The following is a 25,298-nucleotide window of genomic DNA, read 5'->3' as shown; positions in this document are numbered from 1 at the left end:
CTATAAAGTCACTGATTTTAAGGTCAAAATGGCACTTTGTGTCCAGCCTTCTACACAGGCTGAATCTATACTTACCATGTGTTCAACGCACCACAATCAATACTCCAGAGTTTGATTTTTCCACATCTGAAGACGCAGCAAAATCAATCTCTCTGGGCTCGGCTGCCGACTCTGGTACTCCATGCTATTGTGTGGAGTGAGGGACATCTTCATGAACCCGAAGAGCCCCCATCTATATAAGGAAAGGAAGTCAATCCTGATACATCGATTCTAGCTATGCTAATGGCATAGCTAGAATTACGTATCTGGGATTGCTTTTCTGCCCTTATGTAGACCAAGTCCCACCTTGTAAACCAAGATTGGACGTTTCTCTAAAAGTTCTCCTCTAGGGAGTATTTTAGAGAATCCCTCTGGACCCACCATGCTCTACAAGTGGTCAGTGTGATGATCAGAATAGTCTCTTCTGAGCTGGGAATCTTTGAATAAACCAGGCCAGAGAATCTCCCGCAGCGATTCCAGCATCTGGCCCAATAACTTCTAGCCAAGCTAGAGCACAGCTTTGGGAAGGAGACTTCTATTCTTGACTTAAATATTTTAAAACCCCATTTTAGGACATTTTTACCCTGTTTCTTTTAATTTTGTGACCTCATACCAAGTAAAATTGAAAGAAAAGATCATTTCACTGAAAGCAGCTGGTTAAATGTGCTCTCCATGCAGAGGAGGGACATTTGTCTCTATAGATCTTGCCATCCAAAGTTCTATTTTTCAGTAACACTCAGAGCTGGCTGGACAAGGGAATTTCTGTTCTGTGGGAAATTCTGACATCTCTAAATTTGTTTTATATCAAATCATGTGAAAAAGTAAAAATCTGGAAATATTTCATGCAGTGAAATACACTTGAACCTCTTTAATCTGGCAACCCTCAGAAATAGGGTATGCCAGCTTATAGACTTATCCCATGGGGTTTGGGTATGAGGGGGATGGGGCAGCAGTCCATCTAATTTTGTCCATTCATGTGTGGAATAAATTTTGTCACATGTTGACCCACAACACCTGTGCCAGCACTACTGCTGTCTCCTCCACCTGTGCCTGTAGCCAGACAGACTGCCTGACCATGGATGCCTCTACCCAGATCCTGGTGTGGCTTTGCAGGGACTATAGCTTGCAATTCCCACTCACTGATCTCCAGGCTGGGGGAACCATCCAGTGCGAAAGGTGCCTGCTGGTGGTATCTCTCAGGCGGCAGGTGGAGGAGCTACAGGAGAAGGTGGCCAGGTTGAGGAGTATCCAACTCCACGAGCAGCTCCTGGACAGTATTCATGTGGAGACAGCTGAGGTAACTGTCCCAGTACACAGGACGGCTGATAAACCACTGGTGGAGGAGGAGATAGATCAGGGTGGACACTGGCAGCTTGTTACTTCTGGCAGCAGGCAGTGTTCCACCCCTGCTCAGAACCCTCCCACTGTGGTACTGGGAAACCATTATGCTGTACTTGATACAGGAGACGAAGAATTGCCCCGTACAGCAGAGGAGAAGCCTCATACCCCCAAGGCTGGGAAGTCTGCTGCCACCACTGTGAGGAGGAAATGTAGAGTAGTGGTGGTCGGGGACTCTCTTCTGAGGGGGACAGAGGTGTCCATCTGTCGCCCTGACAGTTCATCTCGGGAGGTGTGCTGCCTGCCTGGGTCCCGTATCCGAGAGGTTACGGAGGCGTTGTCGAGGATCATCAGGCCCTCTGACTACTACCCCATGCTTCTCATCCATGTGACCACTAATGCTACTGTGAGGCATGATGCCGAGCAGGTCAAGAGTGAGTTCAGGGCTCTGGGGGCACAGGTGAAGGAGTTTAGGGCACAGGTGATATTCTCCTCAATCCTGCCTGTCAGTGGTAGGGGCCCAGGCAGAGACAGGTGCATCCTGGAGGTGAATGCCTGGCTTCGAAGATGGTGTCGCCAGGAAGGCTTTGGCTTCCTTGACCACGGGATGCTATTCCAGGAAAGACTGCTGGGCAGAGATGGCGTTCACCTTTCGAAGAGGGGAAAGACAGTATTTGGACATAGACTGGCTAACCTAGTGAGGAGGGCTTTAAACTAGGTTCGACGGGGGCAGGGGAGCAAAGCCCACAGGTAAGTGGAGAACATGGAAACCTGGGTGATGGGTCAGAAATGGGAGGCAGCATGGGCAACAATGTCAGAGTAAAAAGAGGGTCAGGGCAAAACAGGGAGGCAAGATCAAATCGATATCTTAGATGCCTGTATACAAATGCAAGAATTATGGGTAATAAGCAGGAAGAACTGGAAGTGCTAATAAATAAATACAACTATGACATCGTTGGCATCACAGAAACTTGGTGGGATAATACACATGATTGGAATGTTGGTATTGAAGGGTACGGCCTGCTTAGGAAGGATAGACAGGGAAGAAGCGGGGGAGGTGTTGCCTTATATATTAAAAATGTACACACTTGGACTGAGGTGGAGATGGACGTAGGAGATGGACGTGTTAAGAGTCTCTGGGTTAGACTAAGAGGGATAAAAAACAAGGGTGATGTCCTGATAGGCATCTACTACAGGCCACCTAGCCAGCTGGAAGAGGTGGATGAGGCTTTTTTTTAAACAACTAACAAAGTCGAACAGGGCCCAAGATTTGGTGGTGATGGGGGACTTCACCTATCCAGATATATGTTGGGAAACCAATATAGCAGGGTACAGACTATCCAGTAAGTTCTTGGATTGTATTGGAGACAATTTTTTATTCCAAAAGGTTGAAAAAGCTACCGGGGGGAAGCTGTTTTAGATTTGATTTTAACAAATAGGGAGGAATTGGTAGAGAACTTGAAGGTGGAAGGCAGCTTGGGTGAAAGTGATCATGAAATCATAGAGTTCACAATCCTAAGGAAGGGTAGAACAGAAAACAGCAAAATAGAGATAATGGATTTCAGGAGCACAGATTTTGGTAAACTCAGAGAGCTGGTAGGTAAGGTCCCATGGGAAGCAAAACTGAGGGGAAAAACAGCTGAGGAGAGTTGGCAGTTTTTCAAAGGGACATTATTAAGGGCCCAAAAGCAAGCTATCCCGCTGTGTAGGAAAGATAGAAAATATGGAAAAAGACTGCCTTGGCTTAACCAGGAGATCTTGCATGATCTCAAAATAAAAAAGGAATTGTATAAAAAATGGAAACAAGGAAAAATTACAAAGGATGAATATAGGCAAACAACACAAGAATGCAGGAGAAAGAAAGGCTAAGGCACAAAATGAGCTCAAACTAGCTACAGGCATAAAGGGAAACAGGAAGGCTTTTTATAAATATATTAGAAACAAGAGGAAGACCAGGGACAGGGTAGGGCCATTGCTCAGTGAGGAGGGAGAAACAGTAACAGGGAAATTGGAAATGGCAGAGATGCTTAATGACTTCGTTTCGGTCTTCACTGAGAAGTCTGATGAAGAAATGCTCAACATAGTCAATGCTAGTGGGAAAGGGGTAGGGTTAGAAGTTGAAATAAAAAAAGAACAAGTTAAAAATCACTTAGGAAAATTAGATGTCTGCAAGTCACCAGGGCCTGATGAAATGCACCCTAGAATACTCAAGGAGCTGATAGAGGAGGTATCTGAGCCTTTATCTATCATCTTTGGAAAATCATGGGAAACAGGAGAGATTCCAGAAGACTGGAAAAGGGCAAATATAGTGCCCATCTATAAAAAGGAGAATAAAAATAACCCAGGAAGCTACAGGCCAATCAGCTTAACTTCAGTGCCAGGAAAGATAATGGAGCAGGTAATTAAAGAAACCATCTGCAAGCACTTGGAAGGTGGTAAGGTAATAGGAAACAGCCAGCATGGGTTTGTAAAGAATAAATCTTGTCAAACTAATCTGATAGCTTTCTTTGATAGGATAACGAGCCTTGTGAATAGGGGAGAAGCGGTAGATGTGGTATACCTAGACTTTAGTAAAGCATTTGATACGGTCTCTCATGATATTCTTATAAAAAAACTCAGTAAATACAATTTAGATGAGGCTACTATAAGGTGGGTGCCTAACTGGCTGGATAACCATACCCAGAGAGTAGGTCTTAATGGTTCTCAATCCTGCTGGAAAAGTATAACAAGTGGGGTTCCGCAGGGGTCTGTATTAGGACCGGTTCTGTTCAATGTCTTCATCCATGATTTAGATATTGGCACAGAAAGTACGCTTATTAAGTTTGCAGATGAGACCAAGTTGGGAGGGGTTGCAACTGCTTTGGAGGATAGGGTCATAATTCAAAATGATCTGGATACATTGGAGAAATGGTCTGAGGTAAACAGGATGAAGTTTAATAAGGACAAATGCAAAGTGCTCCACTTGGGAAGGAACAATCAGTTTCACGCATACAGAACGCGGAGAGACTGTCTAGGAATGACTACAGCAGAAAGAGATCTAGGGATTATAGTGGACCACAAGCTAAATATGAATCAACAGTGTGATGCTGTTGCAAAAAAAGCAAACATGATTCTGGGATGTATTAACAAGTGTTTTGTGAACAAGACATGAGAAGTCATTCTTCCGCTCTACTCTGCGCTGGTTAGGCCTCAGCTGGAGTATTGTGTCCAGTTCTGGGCACCGCAGTTCAAAAAAGATGTGGAGAAACTAGAGAGGGTCCAGAAAAGAGCGACAAAAATGATTAAAGGTCTAGAGAATGTGACCTATGAAAAAGGTTGAAAGAATTGGGCTTGTTTAGTTTGGAAAAGAGAAGATTGAGGGGAGACATGATAGCAGTTTTCAGGTATCTAAAAGGGAGTCATAAGGAGGAAGGAGAGAACTTGTTCTTCTTGGCCTCTGAGGACAGAACAAGAGGCAATGGGCTTAAACTGCAGCAAGGGAGGTTTAGGTTGGACATTAGGAAAAAGTTCCTAACCATGAGGGCGGTTGGACAGTGGAATAAATTGCCAAGGGAGGTTGTGGAATCTCCATCGCTGGAGATTTTAAGAACAGGTTAGATAGATATCTATCAGGGATGGTTTAGATAGTACTTGGTCCTACCATTGGGGCAGGGTGCTGGACTCGATGGCCTCTCGATGTTCCTTCCAGTCCTAGTGTCCTATGATTCTATGATTCTATGCACCGAGGCATGTAAAGATGTGCATCGCCAGCAGAAGCACATGCTGCCAGCTATGGGTGGCAATGAGAAACTCCACTTACCAGTTTGACCAAGCACAGTTGCAATCTTATTGATGGTGAGTCGGAGCTTAGCAATCAGCTGCAGGTTTTCAATGCTGGCGACTGCAGTAGAACTGGGAGCAGACAGATCCACAGTGGAGAGGAAGTCCTCTGAAGACTGGTTGGCTTCTTCTTGAAAGGAGGAATGCATACAATCCTATTCAAGAGAGGGAATTCTTAAAAAGGCACAGTAGTGAACAGACAGTACTACTGCGTAAAGGGGATGCTGTTAGCTGGGCAGGATTTTTTAAGTGACTTGACTTTTCCCTTCCCCTCCACCACGCTTTAACCTTAATGGCAACCAAAAAGAAAATTAGTTTGGTCATTTTGAAACAATGCCACTAATTTAAAAAAAAAAAATGCCTGGAGTAAAAGTGCCTCTCTCTCTCTCTCTCTCTCTCTCTCTCCCGTCCAATTCATCCTGGGATGTATCACAGGATGTCCACATCATTCTGAGATATATTAACAGGAATGTTGTAAGCAAGACATAAGAAGTAATTATTCTGCTCTATTCTGTGCTAAGCCTCAACTGGATTATTGTTCAGCTCTGGGCACCACATCTCCAGAAAGATGTGGGGAAACTGGAGATGGTCCAGAGAAGAGCAACGAGAATGATTAAAGGTCTGGAAAACATGATCTATCAAGGAAGACTGAAAGAACTGGGTTTGTTTAGTTTGGAAAAGAGAAGGCGAAGAGGGGACATTATAACAGCTTTAAAGTACTTCAAATGGTGTTACAAGGAGGAAGGAAAAAATTATTCACCTTAAACTTCTGAGGACAGGACAAGAAGCAATGGTCTTAAATTGCAGCAAGGGAGGTTTAGGTTGGACATTAGGAAAAAGCTTTCTACCTGTCAGGGTGTTGAGCACTGGAATAAATTGCCTAGAGAGGCTGTGTAATCTCTATCACTGGAGATATTTAAGAGCAGGTTAGACAGACATCTGTCAGAGATGGTCTAGATGGTGCTCAGTTCTGCCCTGAGAGGACTAGACTTGACGACCTCTCAAGGTCCCTTCCAATTCTAGTGTTCTATAATTCTTCCTCACCTTGGTTTCTATCCCTCAACATCTTCTGCCCTCTTTGCTTCCCAGCTTCTGAGAGCCTACAGGTAAAAAATTCAGAAGTACCATCATGATTTAGGACCTGAATGTCTATGGGACTTAGGGTCATAAGTGACTTTGGCACTGCTGAGATTTTTCCCCTGAGTCTCATTGAAAAGCAGAGAAATTTAGGCTCCTAAGTACCAATGTTATTTCCAAAAACAGGAGGACTGGGCACTAATTGTAGGTTTTTCCTTTTCTGGGTGCCCAGAATGAGATACCTGGCTCTGACATGTCTGTCACAGCTGCAAATGAGGTCCACAGGAGCTGTGGGATGAACCTATAAAATGCTCTCAAAATGCTCAGGGCTCTGAAACTCAGGCCCCGAGGATCAAAAGTTAGGCACCCCAAATTAATGGAGACTTTTGACAATTTGGCCATGTGTCAGTTTGACAGCTGTAAAATGGGAACAATAACATCACCTCCTCTCAGAGGTGTGCCATGAAGATGAATTTGTTCATGTCTGTGAGGTGCTCTGATTCCACAGTGAGAGCACCTTGAAATTAGTGCTTCTGTTCTCAGAGCAGGGTTTGAATGGTGTGCAGAGAATAAGACTGGGTCACGTGGGGTTGTACAGGTTGAACCTCTCGTGTCTGGCAGCCTGGGGACCTGAATGGTGCTGGATGAGAGAATTTGCTGGACCACAGGAGGTCAATACTACTTCTTTGCTGAATGATGCAGGGATTCTATGGAGAAAATAGCAGACTGTAATTGCAGACTGTATCATAATGCATATGTCGAAGCATATGGAGACGAAGGGACGACTACACAGGTAACCTTAATTTTAACATGTACTAATACTGGAGTATTTGACTTTGCATCCTTGGAAGTTTTGTTAATGACATTATTATGGCTGTAATAAAATATCCATTTATCCACAGTCATACCGCTCGTGTGACTCACCTCAAAGCAACGCACCACCATGAAATAGAAATCCTCGCGACTGCTTTGATTTAAAGTGAGCACTTCCTCCATCCTGGAGAGATAGCCTTCCAGGTGTTCCTTCACATCGGTTAGTCTGGAAGGGGACAGACATCACTTAGAAAACTGAACATACAGTACAAGCTTCGTTATCCAGCAGGCATAGGGGGTGGGGGTTGCCGGTTAATCAAATGTTCCCGTTTCTCGAGCTTTTTCACCAAATGCAAAAAAAGAGGCTGAAGGATGGGTCGGATAACAGCCAGTGATGGCACAGTATTATACTCAGAGGTGCAAGAAGAACAGCCTATACAGCCACAAGTTCACAAACACAACATCTGCAAGGCTAGGAAAGGATGCCAGATAGTGTTGGGATATGTTATGTAAGAGTTAATAGGGGTCTGGGAAGGCAATACAATGGGGGGGTGGGGATGTTGGCCAGCCAGAGCAGACTTTGTCCTTGTTCATCTATAGACATGTTTTTTCTTCCTTGCTTGAGGACTGGGAAAGACAGATAAACACATCATTGCAGCAAGACTGTCACTTGCTGAACGCATTTTTTGTTAACAGTGTTTTCTTGCCCAGTCCTCACTCATTCTGTAAGAATATGTTCGGGGTCACATCCTCTGTAGTCCCTGTAACCTGCTGATTTGGGAAGTGTGTAATGTAGAAAAGTACTGATCTAACTGAATACCCTGTAAAGAGAGGTGGGTAAAATAGTATGTATCGCCTGCTTATTAATATTCATTGTATGGGAGTTAACCTTACTCAACAAGGATTTCATGGCAGTAGCGATAGTGTGTGAATTTGATGTGGGATGGTGTGTGAATTTACATATTAAGATGGATAAAAGAGTGTAAACAGTGCCAAATCATTGATCACTCAGAACAGTGTGTTGGGGGTCTGAAGCAGAATGAATATTAGCAATAAAGCAGTCTATTTACTCCACCTCTCCCGAGCATCCTGTCTCTTCTCTAACAGACAGCTATTGGAGTCCTTCTGGTTATGGAAGTATTACATTGCTGTCACTGTCTGAAGCTGGTTAACTCCAAATGTTATGCACAACAAGGCTTATACCCAAAGGAGATTTGTGAATGAAATAGGGTTAATATAGCCACAGGAAGCACTAGAACCTACCTGTATCGGAGTAACATTTTCAAAAGGGAGGATCTGACCGTAGGACTTGGGTCCATGCACTCTTCAAAGGGCGACAACTCACTTGTTGGTTTGTACACTTCAACCAAGGAATAGACTGAATTATTTTTTTTTCTTGACCATGAATCCAGAGCCCCAGCTGGTGTGAATTAGCCACAGTAACACTGGAGTCCATGGGCCAGACCCTAGTTAGGTTTCCCTCTAATTTAATTTAATTTAATTTAAATTTCTTCCATCCATGGGTGGAATAAATTTTGTTATGTGCACCGAGTCATGTGCAGATGGCACTACCAATAGAAACACATGCTGCTGGCTGTGGGCACTCTGCTAATCAGCTGGGCCACAATGAATCTCCGCTAGGCAGCCACCCAGGTGCTCATCTTTCAGGGAACACTGCCCCAGCCGGCATCAACTAACCCTAAATGCGCCAACACCAAAGGACAAATAAAATCAACCCTCATATTTATTGTTTGGGTTTTCGTCTCCTGACTAAGTCACCCTCATGAGTTTTGGGGCCTGACTCAGACTAGCTGAGCATTTGGACTGGTCAAGCTATTCCCATATTAAACACACCACTCACCTTTTCTAGCTTCCTGGTGTTCTGGGTTAGAGGGTTTGCAGGCCACAAATTTAATCAGTTGTTCGATGATCTCTGCAGATGGTGGGATTTTGTCCCCAAAACAGTAACTACTGACAAACTCCACAAAGAACGAGTTGCACTTCCTCCTGAATTTGTTGTGACTTGCAACTGCCTCCCTGGGGTGAGAAAAAGAAAAAAAAAATTAAATGTGGCTACTCTAATATTCAAGATAGCAGAGAAAATCAGAAGTGCTCAAAGCTGAAGCTAAATAAATTGACAGTGGGGGAAAAAGCAAACATTGTAACTGTGAAATCCTTAAAAAAAGAATATGGCTACCAAATATGCATCTAAAACAATCACCCCAAATCAGAAAACCTGACCCCAACACTGCGTCCCAGGGAGCACTTCTCCAACGTGTGCTGTAATCACTGGGCAAAGGTATAACAGGGAGCACAAAGGGGTCACTTTGCAGCTTTCTGATGCTGAGAGCAGCTCTGGGCCTCCAGCATAGCTTAGGGCTGCTCGTGACCTGATGACCTGGCAATGACTGTAAGGGCTGGCCGTTCCACAGCCAACTGCCAGTCCCCCAGCTTTGGCCTCTGTCCTAAGTCAAAGGCCAGGCCTGGCAAGCAACTGCCCACATATACACAGGTGCTGACTTTCATTCTTGCTGGTGACTGCCCCACCCCCATTCTGGGCCCTCATCCCCCCCACATGCCCTCCTGACGCCCTGCCCCCATTCTGCCTCTTCCAGCTTCCACTTCGCCCCCTCCTCTCAGGCCTTCTCCCCTGAGTGCCTCCCACCTGCTTTTCTCTGCCTCCGCTCCCAACTTCCTACCCCCTGACCAGCCGCCACTGTCCTCTCTGCCCCCTCCCCCAAGGCTCTGCCCACCACACCTGATGATGTGGGGGGCAGAGGGGACAGTTGCACAGGGCCCCAGCGTTTCACAGAGGCATGAAGCTCTGCCCACCACCACTGCTACTTTGGCAGGGGCGGTGGCTGGAGCTCCAGGTCCCTTTGAAGTACTACAGCAGGTGCTGCTCCCACTGTACGTGGCTGTGAGCGAGGGAACCCAGCACCACTATCTAGGCAGCACTAAGAGTTAACTGCCCTTGGCCCCACCCCTTCCACTCTTGGCCCCGCCCCTTCTGGGGTGCAGAGTGGGGCCCTCTCCACACCTTGCCCCAGGGCCCATGGTGGTGGTTGTCAGCCCTGCTGCCATCCACCTGCCCACTACTCACTCTTCTCCGCCCCACCCCCAAGCACCTCTCACCTAGCTTGGTTCTTTCTGTGTCTCCAGCCTTATGGGCAAGAGACAAAGGGAGGGGGTGAAGAGGAGCGACTTGTGGGGACCACTGAAACCAAAATCAGACCGTGAGGTCACCAAACAGTTGATCTGCAGCCACCCCTGTAGATGCTGAGAACCCCCTATTTTTTATGGGGGTGCCTGGGCCCTGGAGCACCCACCGCCTCAGCCCCTATGCACAGACCCCATTTTCAAAAGCATGATTTTTTTGTGGGACTTAGGTTCCTAAACCCCCTGGGCACATTGGAAAATTCCACTCGCCATCAGCCATATGCCCCCCAGGCACACCTCAGTGCTGAAGGAATCCCCAGCTGGGGAGATGCACCTGCTTTTGGTCCCCTTTGTGCCACCAGAGCCTTAGAAAGGGGCCAGACTGGGAAGCAGCACTCAATGCCTCCACTTATAATCTGCAGCTTGCGCTACTGATAGTCCCCAGCCCCAGGCTTGCAAAGGGATCAGTGCGTACAGACCCCACATGCACAGAGTCCAATTAATGTAACAGTTCATGGAGAGACCTCACCCAGTGGATCCTTCAGTAGGATGAGGGACTGTGTTTGTTATTGGTCTGGGAGAGGGGGTGGCCCATTCTTCTAAGAACTCAAATTTAGCAGAGGGGTGTCAGAGAAAAGCAATCATTCTAGCCATGCTGTTGACCAGGGAGATTATTGGGAATATAGTTAAAAGAAGTCTCCCTAATCAGAAAGTCAGTCAACAGTAGAGCACCGGGTGATCTGGGAGGCAGTGGGCACGTAATCGTCAGGGATGCCCTCCTTGCAGATCTTGCACTGCCTGATGTTCCACTCCAGGATGCACTGTGTGCAGAAGATGTGGCCGCAGGGCAGCTCAGCCGGGTCAGTGATCTCGTTCTGGCAGCTTTTGCACTCGTTCACTCCCTTCCTGAAAGATCACAAAAGCAAGATTCAATTCACAGGCTCTGATTTTCCTCTGCCTTGTGCCTTCCAGAATCAATAAATAAATAATGAAGACATGTATAATAAAAGCATTTTATATATATGTATATAAACAAATAACATAATAAAGATGGGCTCAAGCTCTGTGGCAATAATTGCCGAGGGCGGGCAGCTTCTTTAAATGAAGCTGGTGCTGCTCCCCTCTGCCAGAACAGGTGCTTCCAGTTTGTCCAATTAAAAGGCAGACTAGCATCTGGAGCTACAAAGATGAGGGAAGAAGTCCTTGAAGGAAGTGGTATAAGGCCCCAGGGGACAGGCTGAAGGCAGGGAAGCAGCAGAAGGGTTTACTGGCTGAACTCCCAGGCCTGAGAGGGCTGAAGGCAAGGAGAGCAGAGGAGAGACTTACCTGCTGATCCCACCCCCCAGGGGAGCTGGAAAAAGTTAATGTAAAAGGAGGAGTGAGAGATGCTCCTTACTGAGGAGGGATCTCCCAGCAGAGAGACTGGGAGTGTGCGGAAAGGATTTGCCTCTGGGCGGAGTAGGGTTGCATTCCTGATGGGAGGGTGGAGCGGTTTTCCTGGTAGAAGGACAAGAGAAGACTGACAAAGAGCCCTGGTGTGATGGAGAACCCCCGAGATTGTTATGGAGAATACTGCTGTTGCAACTGACACACCTGGGAGCGTGGGTCCCCTGTCCCATGTGGTGGCACCAAGACCACTTACAGAGGGTGTGTCTACATTCGTACTCTTCTTTTGAAAGAGGTATGCAAATGAGGGAAATCGAAAATGCAAATAAGGTGCATATTTGCATAGACACCTCATTTGCATATTCTTATTTCAAAAGAGCTTCTTTAGAAAGAAGAAAACTAGTGTAGACGCTGTTCATTCAAAAATAAACTCCATCTTTGAAAGAATCCTTCTTCCCTTTATTTAATGGGAAGAAGGATTCTTTTGAAGATGGGGTTGACTTTCAAAAGAGCAGCGTCTGCACTGGCTTTCTTCTTTCGAAAGAAGCTCTTTCAAAATTAGAATATGCAAATTAGGTGTCAAATATGCAAAGCTATCAATTTACCTTATTTGCATACCTCTTTCGAAAGAGGAATGCAAGTGTAGACACACCCAGAGAGAAAGAAGGAGTCTCCTCTACAGCCTTAGCTGAGAGCAGCTTCCTTTTTGCTGTCTGTAGAAGCTCCTGCACCAAGCTCTAGAGGTCCCAAGTCTGAGCCCAGCTAAGGGCAGTTACACTGTCATGGGACATTATGGACTATCTGTGCTGTGGGCTACAAATGGAAGATGCTTTGGGACTCTTGTTCTGGGTTCCTTGCAGTCGCCTTTTATAACTGGCTCTAAGAAGGATTATTATTGAGACACGAGAGCCAGTTGGGGACTCCTAAGGAACCCAAGAGAAGCGGGACATGCGCCCTGGTGTCAAGGTGCCCACCCACCGGGGGCACTCAGGGGAGGAGAAATTGTGCACACCCATGGTACATAATGCACAATGTTTTGCATCTACCTGGGCACAGCATCGAAAGCTTACTTAGGAGTGCCCTGGTACACGGAAATACAGTCAGGAAATAAACTAACTTGCAAACTTAAGTAATTGACATGTTGCCTGCTAAAATGCCCTTGCTGAACAATCACCCAGAATGTTTTTTTGTTTGTTTGTTTGTTTGCTCAGCTTACACAAGGTAAATGGTGGCAGCGTTGTTGTTGCATCGCTTCAACACTTTTGTCACAACTTCAAAAATCTTTGCTGGTTTACGGTCTTCAATTTTGTACAGTAACTACAGAAAATAAAGCACAGTGAATGCCATTACAGGCTAAGTGATGAAAGGAGTGTTTAAAAAGTTACATTCATAAAGCAAGCACTCATAAGTTAGGATATGTCAGAATCAAGGTTGCCCATTCACCCTTAACTTTGCCCCTTTGTGCATTCTGATAGTCTTGTACAACATCACATGGGAAGGCTGTTGGAGATCCCAGATGAGATCCTAAGTCTCCTGAATCCCATCCCAGAGCCTTCAACATTCTTCCTCATTCCCTGCTCATCCTGTGCACAGAATGAGGCTGGAGTCTGACAGAAGCCATAGCACATAACCAATGACTGTATCAGAACGCAGAAGCACCAGGGTTGAATTAAATTTCCAAAGGTTTTCAGAGAGACCTGGAATCAAACATTGTAAACTTCAGTGCCCAGTATTATGCACCCATACCCACTGCGAAGCGCACTAGCTAAGAAAGACTGGTCAAAACATGTTGTTTTGTTATCAGAGAGGTAGCTGAGTTAGTCGGTATCTTCAAAAACAACAAGAAGTCCTGTGGCACCTTATAGGCTAACAGATATTTTGAAGCATAAGCTTTAAGCTGGTCTTTGCCCACGAAAGCTGATGCTTCAAAATATCTGTTAGTCTATAAGGTGCCACAGGGCTTCTTATTGTTGGTTAGTTAGTTTCCTGTCACTAAAAACTTATATGGATGTGGTCTGTGTTCTTGCAAAAAGCTTGTTGTTTTGTTTTGGTTTTTGTCACAAAACCAAAACCCTGAAACAAGGAAATTATATTTTACACTGCAATACCCATATTTTTTATAACATAATACCAAAAATTTTAAAAATCAAAATGTTTCAATCAACCCACAACAAATTATTTCCCCCAAAATTCATTTTCTGGGAATTTTTGAAACATTTAGCTTTTGTTCCAATTTGGCATGAATCCAAATTTCCAAGTCTTCAAACCCTTTGCCAAACAAGGGCCTTCCGTTCTGAGCAAGGCTCTAGCTGTAGGGCTAGGACAGCAGAGGGCCTGGGGTTAGTGTGACTGCATGGGAGCGGGGAGCAGGTGTCGAATGTTAGGCAACTGCACAGGGTCAGTGCAGCCTGAGCAACTCTTGCAGACCCACCATGTCCCATGTGGGTGAAGGACAAAGTTAGACAAATCTTCTGAAAACGGGACTCCTCTCTGGAGCTGGGTGAATAATGGATTTTTCAGTTTGCTGGCAATTCCCCCAAAACTGTGGTAAAAATAAGCTCTGCATCAAATTGGTTTAGTATCAACACATTCTGGAGAAAGCCAAAACATTATGTTTTGATTTCAATCCTTTTTCATTTTTAAACATTCTAAAAGCTAAAATTAAAGGAAATATTTAAATGAAAAAATTATTTTAAACCAAAAAGTAGGAATGTTTTGATTTTTCCTGGTTTTTTTTTTTCTGACTGAAACGATTTGGCAAAACTGACATGAACCCAGGAAGCATTTCAGTATTGCCAAATGTGCATTTTCTGCAAAAAAATGCTGGGGTGAAGTTTTTCTCCCAGCTGTTTCCTTTCCTAATAGTGCAGGGCTTTGGGGCTGGAGCCTTGCATTCCATGCGGTTTCAAAGCAGCAGTGGGGTGCTGTTTTATACACCTACGTTCCAGAGAAAGACAAACTGCTTCACAATGAGCTTAAGCAGCTTCTCGTCCATGTCCGTTTCATCATGTAGCAGGTGATCGATGAGCAGGTAAACAATGTTGGTGCAAGTCCACTGGTGTCTGAAAAAGAGACAGGATGACCTCCCTGAGAATAGCTGCACCTTGTCTGCAGGGAAAAATAACTCTTCCTCCACATCTCTGGAAAAAAACAGCCAGCTGGACAGGGCTGTCCTTAGGATTTATGGAGTCCTTCACAGTACTATTAAATTGATGCCCCTTTGCCTACCTGCAGCCATGGAGGGACAATTTTTTAGAGATGTGATTTTACAATCTGCACCAACAAACAAGCAACCATTTTTTAAAGCACATTTTAAACTCAGGTCCTGTCGACAAACACAGCAAATTCAGAGAGACAGACGTGCTAGTCTATATACTATCAAAACAAAAAAGCAGTCCAGTAGCACTTTAAAGACTAACTAAATAATTTATTAGGTGATGAGCTTTCGTGGGACAGACCCACTTCTTCAGACCATAGCCAGACCGGAACAGGCTCAATGTTTAAGGCACAGAGAACCAAAAATAGTAATCAAGGAGGACAAATCAGAAAAATCTTATCAAGGTGAGCAAATCAGAGAGTAGAGAGGCAGAAGGATGGGTGGGAGGCCAAGAATTAAATAAAGCCACTTCAATGGAGTGGGCCATTCCATTAATGACCTGAAAGTCTGCGTCTTCATGAAGAAGAATTTTCACAACAGTTTGTAAAGAGAGGCTGCTGAACTCTCTTTTATATTCAAATTTGACACATTCACACGTGGTTTGAACCGGGATGGGAAATTTCTAGGTCATTATAGGGGCTCTTATGCATACTTGGCTTCATATAATTCTTGACTCCCCCACCCTTCTGCCCCTCTACTCTCTGATTTGCTCACCTTGAAAAGATTTTTCTGATTTGTCAACCTTGATTACTATTTTTGGTTCTCTGTGCCTTAAATACTGAGTCTGTTCCGGTATGGCTATGGTCTGAAGAAGTGGGTCTGTCCCACGAAAGCTCATCACCTAAGAAATTATTTTGTTAGTCTTTAAAGTGCTACTGGACTTCTTTTTTGTTTTGACAGTAAATTCAGAAACTGACAGTATATGCCTGGGGTTGACAAATGCCCATTAAATGGCTCAATTTCCACTTGCATGGCTCTTTCACAGGTTCCATGCTCTGTTAATAGCTCTGGAAGGCTTCTTCACTTTTAAGTTAACTAGATCCTCTCCAGAGGAAGCAGAGCAACAGACCAGGGATGGGAAGAAGCAAGTAGGTGGACATTCAGACCCAGCGGCGCCCCAAATTTTAGGGTGCCCTACACAGCTGCATATTCTGTGTGTGGGGAAGGACAGCCCTGCAGCTGGATATAGGAACTGAATGTATAAACAGGTTCCTTGGCTCACAACCTGCCCAGGCTAGGTACAATGGCTTGCTGTCAGGGAGACCCTTTGCTGTCTGCTCAGCAAAGCTTATAAAAGGAAGAGGAAGATCATACAACACTAAAACAAACTCCAGAATGTTTGCAGTAGTTGAAGTTTCTGGTAAAAAATACACAACAAATAAAATCTTTTTTATTTCCAGCTGAGAATGGCAGGCAATTTTTTAGTTTTCAAGTTTTTTCTATATGTAAATTCAGAAAATTCTAAGAAAATGGCACATGGCACGCAAAAACAAATTGTTTAAAGGAAAACGCATCATTCTGCCTGGGTAAAAAAGTGTTTACAGAATCATAGAACAATAGAGCTGGAAGAGACCGAAGAAACTATCAAGTCCGCCCCCTGCCCAAGGCAGGACCAAACCCCATCAGATCAGCCCAGCCAGGGCTTTGTCGAGCTGAGACTTACATACCTCCAGGGATGGAGACTCCACGACTTCCCTAGGTAGACCATTCCAATGCTTCACCACCCTCCTAGTGAAAAAGTTTTTCCTAATGTTCAACCTGGACCTTCCCAACTGCAACTTGAGACCATTGTTCTGTGTTCTACCATCTGTGACCACTGTGAACAGCCTCTCTCCAGCCTCTTTGCAACCTTCTCCCTTGAGTAAGTTGAAGGCTGTTATCAAATCCACTCTCAGTCTTCTCTTCTGCAGACTAAATGGACCCAATTCCCTCAACCTTTCTTCATAGGTGTTGATAAAAAAGTTTTGAGTATTACAATTTTTTAAAAAAAAAGGTTATATGCTTTCAAATAAATAGACATGACTTAGTGGGGTGCTAACACTTACAGTACGCTGTTCAGTAACTCCCCTTTGTTACAGAAAAATCTCATCTGGTAGTCATCAGATGTGATCAGCTGCTCCAGGGTTTGCGTAATGGACTTGACCCTTTTCAGCCAGGTCAGGCAGGCTTTGAATGGCAGGAGTGCTTTCTCTGTGGGCTGCAGCTGCTTCAGGATGATGCTCACAGCATCAAGAGCTACAAACTAAAACAACATGTTAAAAGAAATCCTGTGAGTTTCAGAGCTAGCCCTTGGTTTTTGGAGGATGGGGCAAAGAGGAGATAAAATGACAGGGCAGGCGTATTGCTTGCTGAAGAGTTGAAGCATCAGAACCAAGAGCACCATTTCAGAGGGTGGAGGAAACAGCCTTGTATACTGAAATATCCCTTGCTTCTCCTCTTGCTCCCCTGTCAGGGAGCGAGGGAAAATACACAGCTTGTGTGCAAGTCTGTCAGTTCTGGATGGTGAGGGAAGGGGGCAAAGGAATCGTTCACAAAATCTGTGTACTTTCCCCTCACTTTCTGACAGTCAGGGGACTGGGAAGAAGAGCAAGCAACATCCCAGGATGCATGGCTGCTCCCCGACCCTGGCCCTCCTGAAATGGCATCTCAGCCTACAGAACTGGAGTAGGTTAGAAAGGAATAACTTGTGGCTACACACACACATACACACACACCACCTCATCAGCAAAGACCCCTACCACTTGAGTTCAAAGGACAACTCCATGAATGGCAAGACAGGAGTAACAGCAAGACACAACCACAGCTACAGTGCCAGTGTGTTACACACAGCCACCGAGGCAAAGGAACAAGCACTACCTGTGTGGCACAGGGGAGAGAGATCGCGCACTGGCTTACAAGCGATGTACTTTGCAACAGCCTGCCACAGAGCATCCATCATTCCTCCTCTTCAGGAACTAAGTGATTGTCTATGCTACGTGGTAAAGTCGAACTTAAGGCAGTTAGCTCGATTTTACATTGTCACTCTCTTCACTGTAAATACCATTAGGTCAATTTAAGGCAGTGCTAAGGTCGGTATTATAACACAAGGGCTACGTCTACACTAGCCAAAAACTTCGAAATGGCCATGCAAATGGCCATTTCGAAGTTCACTAATGAAGCGCTGAAATACATATTCAGCGCCTCATTAGCATGCGGGCGGCCGCGGCACTTCGAAATTGACGCGGTTCATCCAGACGGGGCTCCTTTTCGAAAGAACCCCGGCTACTGCGAAGTCCCCTTATTCCCATCTGCTCATAGGAATAAGGGGACTTTGAAGTAGGCGGGGTCCTTTCGAAAAGGAGCCCCCTCTGGACGAGCCGCGCAGCGGTGAGCCACGTCTATTTCGAAGTGCCGGAGCCGCCCGCATGCTAATGAGGCGCTGAATATGTATTTCAGCGCTTCATTAGTAAACGTCGAAATGGCCATTTGCATGGCCATTTCGAAGTTTTTGGCTAGTGTAGACGTAGCCTTTATTTAATGCTCCTCCAATTTCTGAGTCGGCTGCAAACTTTATCATGATTGGTTTTGCTTTCTTCCAGATCATCAATAAAAATGTCATAGAGCAGAGGGCCAAAAGGCAGTAACTGCAGGTCCAGTAGAAACACATCCTCTCAGAGATGATTCTCAGTTTACAATTATAGGTTTCAACTCTTTTTAGAGAACCTCACTCACCATTTTAGATGGGTCTTCATTATAAACTTTCTGCAGCTCATTGGCTAACTTCTCCTCATTCTTTACTAAGTTGATGAACAGCTGATAGTTCTCTTGTAGGTAGAAATATTCAATGTGCAGCCAGATCACAGAAAACCTCGCATCTTCACTTGCCATCAAGGAGCAGAGCTGTTGTGCGCCAGTTATGAGAACATTCGACAAAATCTGGCAATAAAATAAAAGGTATTAGTACTCAACAACCATAGCAATAGTGGTTGACCTACAGACAGGGCAACTGACATGGGGGCAGCAAAAAATGGGACCTGCCCCAGGACCTGGTGATTTAAAGGGGCCCAAGGCTCCTGGATGCCTCCAATGTTGCAATGGCTGAGTGGCAAGTGCTCCAGTCCCTTTAAATCACTGCCAAAGCTCCTGACTATGTAGTCCAGGCAGCACAGAACTGCACAGGGCCTGCAGCTAGCCTCCCCCGCCCCCTACCTACTTTTCCCAGGGGCCTGGCTTTTCTATCCTCTGCCCCGCCCATAGAATTAAATTCTCTGTTGTTGCTGTGTTTAACAAATGATATAGAAAGTTTCATCATCACCAATTGTAACGCCAGTCAAAAAGTGTTGTGAGCCCTTAGCAGTAATGAAAGGGGACGTACAGATTTTCAGTAGTGTGTTCATCAAAAACAGAGCTGGATGGGAATCACTTTTATTTTTGTTAGAAGTTTCTGACTGTTAAAAATCAGAAACCCAATACTTTTTTCCAAAAGACTCAGGATAAATCTTTATGATTTTTCAAAAAAAAAGGGGTACAGAAAATTAAAAAAAAAAAATTAGGAGATCTGACACATCCTGCATCAGCTGGTGATCTAACTCACTAATTCTAATGGTGCTATGACTGACTGACTTCAGCTGGATCTGCCTTCATTGACTCAAATACAGTCAGGGCTGATTTACACCAGTTAACGATCTGGTCCTATTTTTTTCCACATTAAGTCTAATTTGCCTGCTGTACCATTGATAATCCCACCCCAACCCCCCAACCTGGTAGCGTATAACAGTGCCTTTCTGCAGACACATATTTACCTCATAAACCTGGACATCTTGCCCTGGAAATGCCATCCTCACAAAATCACTGGTATAACGCTGAACCATTTCTGAGCTACTGCCATCTGGTATTGGCATAGTCAAGACAGAACTTTGAAACATCTCAGCAGAATCCATGGTAGGGTCTTTTGGAAAACCTAGGATGTCACAGAAAGGAGAGGGGCTTATTCAATTATAGCAGATCGCTATAAATATTGGTTGTTAATTGTTTATAATGCAGTGACTGGAGGGGCAGGTATAAGAATTGTGAGGAGATGGGGGTCTGTTTTTCTCTAGTGTAAATGGCTACTTGTTAGAATTATGATGCCGTGTTCTTCAAGGTCATTCTAGTGGGGAAGGTTCTAGATCACTCCAACTGGAGTAATTGTGACTCTTTCAAGGAATGCAGGAGTGTGTTTGCAAAGGAAAGGGGGACTCAGACAGTCCCGCGGGGGAATATTCAGCCAGAAACTCTTCCCCTCACCAGTGAGACTCCTCTAAGTCACATTAAATTAAGCAACGAAGGGTCCTGTGGCACCTTATAGACTAACAGAAAAGTTTTGAGCATGAGCTTTCGTGAGCACAGACTCACTTCATCAGATGCACTGACCCTATTGTTTGGCAAATATATGACAGAGACCTAGTTCCCCAGATCTATCTAGAGCATCCTTCCCCCTAATAGTGATTTCCAGAATACAGTCCACCATTGGGCAAGTGTGACCTACATCCTTTGATCTTTGCATTTGGCTGACTTACATGTAGAGTTGGCCAGAAAGTGGATCTGTTCTGTGAAAAAAAATGGTCACTTTGCATTTTTTTGGTCACAAATCATGACAAAAAGCCAAATTCTGAAAATGTTCACAAAAAATCGGTTATGGCTTTTACTTGGATCAATCAAAATGACTAATTTTGATACAATTAAAATGGTTTATTTTGATTTTACTATTTTTTTCAATATTGTATAGATGAAACAGATTTCATAACAATGTCCTTCAGAAACAAAAAAATGGAAACTTTTATCCTCAAAATGTTGAAACAAGATATTTTAACATTTTCTGAACAGGTTTTTTTCCAATTTGTTTTCTCACAAATTTTCATCTAAATCAACAAAATTTCAATTTTCTCCAACTGGCATTTTCTGACTCCAAACTATTTTGATTAAAACTTTTGATTAAAATTTAGTAAAGCAAAACCAAGATTCCAAGTGAAGAAGATCCCACACCATATCTAAGTGAACTGTGCCAATGGTTAATTTCCCTCCCTATTAAAAATGCACTCATTATTTCCTGTGTGAATTTGTCTCCTTTCAGCTTCCATCCAATCGATCTCATTCTATGGCTGTGTCTACACTAGCCCAAATCTTCAAAATGGCCATGCAAATATCCATTTTGAAGATTACTAATGAGGTGCTGAAATGCACATTCAGCGCCTCATTAGCATGCTGCCGGCCGTGGCTCCTCGAAATTGCTGCTTTTCGCTACCGCGCAGCTAGTCCAGATGGGGGTCCTTTTTGAAAGGACCCCACCAACTTTGAAATTCCCTTATTCCTATCTGATTATAGGAAAGATCTAATGATAGGAATACGGGGATTTCGAAGTTCCCGGGGTCCTTTCGAAAAGAGCCCCCGTCTGGAAGAGCCATGGCTGGTGGCATGCTAATCAGGTGCTGAATATGCATTTCAGCGCCTTATTAGTAATTTGCATGGCCATTTCAAAGTTTTGGGCTAGTGTAGACGTAGCCTAATTTTCTCTCATAGTTTACAGAGTTCTCTATTACGAGAAGTCTCCTCTCCATATAGCTCTTCTGTAAACCTGATCTGGATTTACCCTGACATAAGCAAAGGGAGCACTGGGTCCTATATTTTCTTCCATTGTAGTTAATTTGAATAGAGTCTGAAAGTGTGATATTACCTTTCACCTGATGGACTCTCTCCCATAGCTCATCCAGGCGAGCTTTCAGAATCCAACTGAATGGAAAGCGGCACCGCAAAGAAGTGCTAGGGTCTTCACTCATTGATAGCACAGAAATTTTAGCATCAGGGTCCCTTGAGTGTTTAAAAGCAAACATATAATATAATTATCCATATTAACACCACAGATTACGGTTGAAAGAGACCACAGGAGGTCATCTAGTCCAACCTCCTTCTCAAAGTAGGACCAACCCCTACTAAATCATCCCAGCTGTGTCAAACAAGGCCTTAAAAACCTCTATGGATGGAAATTCCACCACCTCTCTAGGTAACCCATTCCAGTGCTCCACCATCCTCCTACTGAAATATTTTTTCTCAATATTCAACCTAGACCACCTCCACCGCAACTTGAGACCATTGCTCCTTGTTCTGCCATCTGCCACGCCCTAGCTCCATCCTCTTTGGAAGCCTTCTTCAGGTTCACATCCCCCACCTACTCTTCTCTTCTGTACATGTGACCTTACACCACTGGTTTTCAACCAGTGTGCCGTGACACACTGGTGTGCCATGAGAACTGTCTAAGTATGCCATGAAATTTTGTCCATTTTCCCTCACTGTGGGTCTTTGCAGAGCCGCCATGAGGGGAAATGCCGAGCCCGCAGGACCCCATTTGCACCGGGAGGTAGCTGACATGCTGCTTCCTGGCCTGAATGAGCTGGCTGGGAGCCCACCTGTCCCACCTCCTTCTCCCCCCGCTGTGGCAAGGGGGAAGGAGGGAGAGCACAAGCCTTTTGTATCTGAGAGGTGGTTTAAATGTCACGTCCTGGCTCCAATGGGCTGGCGTGGAGGACAGCCTGCTTTCTGGAGCAACCTCCCCCACCTGCAAGGAATAGAGTAACTGCTGAAATCTTCAGCATTTACTTGTTTACTCAACATCCCTAGCATGGCACTGAGCAAATTTTGAAAATGTGTTTGTGCTCACTGTTTAAGACAGTGTTTTCTAGGGTGGATTTGAAATATTAATACATTTGATGCTTGTTGTATGCACTATTATGTTGCAGAATTCTCTGATAAGATCATAACCATAGTAAATGTAAGTAAATGTGATGTATATGAGCAATGGATTCAGCTGAAGAAAGTGGGCACACCATGGAATTGTTTGTCTCTTTGAAGTGTGCCCTGTAACTGAAAATGTTGGGAACCACTGCCTTACACAAGTTACCTACTCATGCCTCAGTTTCTCCATCTGTAAAGTGGAGTGATAAGCCTTTCTTTCCTTCCAGGCAACTGGGACAAAATGCAGTAGACCCCTGAATTATGTGGAGGTTATGTTCCTGCACAACCCCACATAAGTCAAATTTTGTGTTACTCAGGAGAGCCAGAACACTGATCAGCAGTGCTGCACTGGTCAGTTTCACTGCTCCTGTCAGTGGTGGCAGCCAAGAATCAGGCTTCTGCCTCTGACAGGAGCTGTGGGGAGGCTTCCACCCTGACAAGAGCAGGGAAACCACTCCTGTCAGGGATGGCAAGAGTTAAGCTGCCGCTCCTGACAGCCACTGTTGTCAGTGGCAGCAGTGGAGAGGCAGGCTCTCAGCTGCCCGCCACTGACAGGAGTGGGGAAACTGGGTCGGTTTCACACTTCTATGAGTGGTGGGGAGCTGGCATCTGGTTCCTGGCTGCCTGCCACTCTCAGGAGTCAGGAAACTGACCAGGGCTGCTGCTCTGGTCAGTTTCCCACCTCCCCTGAGTGGTGGGCAGCCTGCAGCCAGGCACCACACCAGCTCCACACCACTCTGAGTTGTGGTAACCCAAGATTCGTGCAACTTGGGTGCACATATCTCAGGGTTCTGCTACATGGTGGAAATCAATAAGCTTTGCATTCATTGTGGAATACTGAAAACACTGATCAAATTGTGGGACTTTATTATTTTCTCCCGGAAAAGATTAAGCAGGTTAGGGAAGTGTGCAATCTGGGTTTAGCAGCAAAGTCTATAGACAGCCTAGAGAGACGTGGGCTGAAGTTGTGTGCCTCTGTTTTAGGGAGCAGCCCACTTTGTCTATTTCTGTCTTTGGAGTATTGTCCACCTTCTCTCTGATTTCTAAGAAATAAAACAGAGTCACAAGGCAGCCTCCCAGAAGGAGTATTTTATATTCGTTATCTAACTCCTCTCAGTGTGTGCCAAGAACATAACAGCCACAACCCAGGTACTTCTGAAAATCTGACCAAATACTCACTGATGTATGTATTATGCATATGAGATTGTTGACAAATAAAGTAGCAGTAACTTTACAACAAGATTCCTGGAATGTCACTCTGTGTGTCACCTTCGAACTGAACTCGTGTTGGGGCAGTGTGAACCATTAAAACAGCTGCCAGCAGGTTTGAAAACAATTTTTGATCAAAATACGACCCAATTCATTTATCAAGGATATCTGCCATCTGTTACCATTCAATTTTTAAGTCCTTGTTCATTCTGATTTTACAAATTAAACCTGTGAAGTATACAGCGAAAGTAAAGAATGTTTCTATGCCATACCATTGTGATATCAGAGTTAGCTCAATGAATCACCACCCTTACTTTACAACTAATTTGCATGCAATAATTTCATTGCTTGTATGTGGGGAGACAGCACAGATGGTGACTATTTGGCCTAAGTGCCACACCAGGGAGAGAGCACTGGCTTTTAGTCAGAGCTGTCCTGTCCATCGGACGAGGTGGGGCAGCCACCCCAGACCCTGCACTTCTGGGGTGGGAGTGGTGCATGGTGGTGGATACATCAGCAGCAGGGGGTCACCTTCCCCACATACACAGCAGGAGCAGCAAACTGCTCTGCTCCACTGCCCTCCTGGCCCACTGTGCCTAGTTGCTCTACAGTGGGCAGGGAAGGTGGCAGAGTAGGGCTGGCTGCTGTTCCCTCCCTCCACACAGAGAGTGGGGCAGGAGAGACGACCCCCTGCTGCTGCTGCTGCTGCTGCTACTACTACTACTACTGCTGTCTGTTCAATCTCTCCAAGCAATCTCTTACTTGCTGGTATACTTCATCTTCAGAAATGATTCATCCTTGAACATCTGGAGCCAGAGGTCAGAGACAGGAGTTTCTTGACTGATGTGATCCAAGTTGTTGTTGGCATCAATTACTGCTAGGATTTGAGCAAATATGTTTGCCACAATGTCTTCCAAATGAATCCAGATCACATGCCTTAAAAACAAAAAAACGTGTCTTATGAAATAATTCCTTCAACTCCCCCCCTCAACCAGTCCATTCAATGATTGCTTTGCATGGCTGGGTCTTAAGTTACAACTATGCAAATATCCAACAATAATAATAAAGCACAGTCATCAAGACAGGACAAATCAGGAAGCAAATTTAGCGTTGGCTGTGTTATGGTGGTAAAGCAGGTTGGAAGTCAGCTGTTTGCAATGGCTGAATACTAGACGTGAATTTCCCAAACCTTTAAGTATTAATCTGTAAAGTTCAGCATACTTCACACAGCTGATTAGTTTTGCTCTGTTAACAACAAGATCCTTTAAGTGACCAGATTCTCTGGAAAGACGTAAGATTTTGCTGCCAACACCATGATTAACTGTGATATTTAAAACAAATGCTAGTCTTCTACATAGACTCTTATATTACCCTCATCTTGGCTGGATCTGAATCCCTTATAGTAGTGCTTTAAGTAGTATGATACAGGTTGAACCTCTCTAATCTGACACCCTCAGGACCTGACCGATGCTGGATGAGAGAATTTGCCAGAACAGAGGAGGTCAGAATTGTCTAGCACATTACCAACACTTCCACTGCTTACTGGGCTCTTAGA

The 25,298-nt window shown here is 44.8% G+C and overlaps 1 protein-coding gene across 1 annotated transcript in view; it reads right to left on the bottom strand.

Annotated features, from left to right (window-relative positions):
* LOC142015178 (E3 ubiquitin-protein ligase rnf213-alpha-like) overlaps positions 1–25,298 on the bottom strand; it is a 151,246-nt gene that overhangs the window by 34,425 nt on the left and 91,523 nt on the right. The window contains exons 42-53 of the mRNA XM_074998595.1: positions 24,506–24,679; positions 21,480–21,613; positions 19,570–19,727; positions 18,500–18,703; positions 16,834–17,030; positions 14,573–14,693; positions 12,848–12,948; positions 10,978–11,151; positions 8,948–9,123; positions 8,350–8,446; positions 7,198–7,312; positions 5,177–5,351 (exon numbers count right to left, since the gene is read on the bottom strand). Of these exons, the coding sequence (XP_074854696.1) occupies positions 5,177–5,351; positions 7,198–7,312; positions 8,350–8,446; positions 8,948–9,123; positions 10,978–11,151; positions 12,848–12,948; positions 14,573–14,693; positions 16,834–17,030; positions 18,500–18,703; positions 19,570–19,727; positions 21,480–21,613; positions 24,506–24,679 (1,826 nt within the window). The remainder of the gene's footprint in view (positions 1–5,176; positions 5,352–7,197; positions 7,313–8,349; positions 8,447–8,947; positions 9,124–10,977; positions 11,152–12,847; positions 12,949–14,572; positions 14,694–16,833; positions 17,031–18,499; positions 18,704–19,569; positions 19,728–21,479; positions 21,614–24,505; positions 24,680–25,298) is intronic.

This window comes from Carettochelys insculpta, chromosome 6 (assembly GCF_033958435.1).
Source record: "Carettochelys insculpta isolate YL-2023 chromosome 6, ASM3395843v1, whole genome shotgun sequence".
Lineage (NCBI taxonomy): Eukaryota > Metazoa > Chordata > Testudines > Carettochelyidae > Carettochelys > Carettochelys insculpta.
Note: the sequence above shows the minus strand (reverse complement) of the source record. Positions and strands in the feature narration are given on the sequence as shown.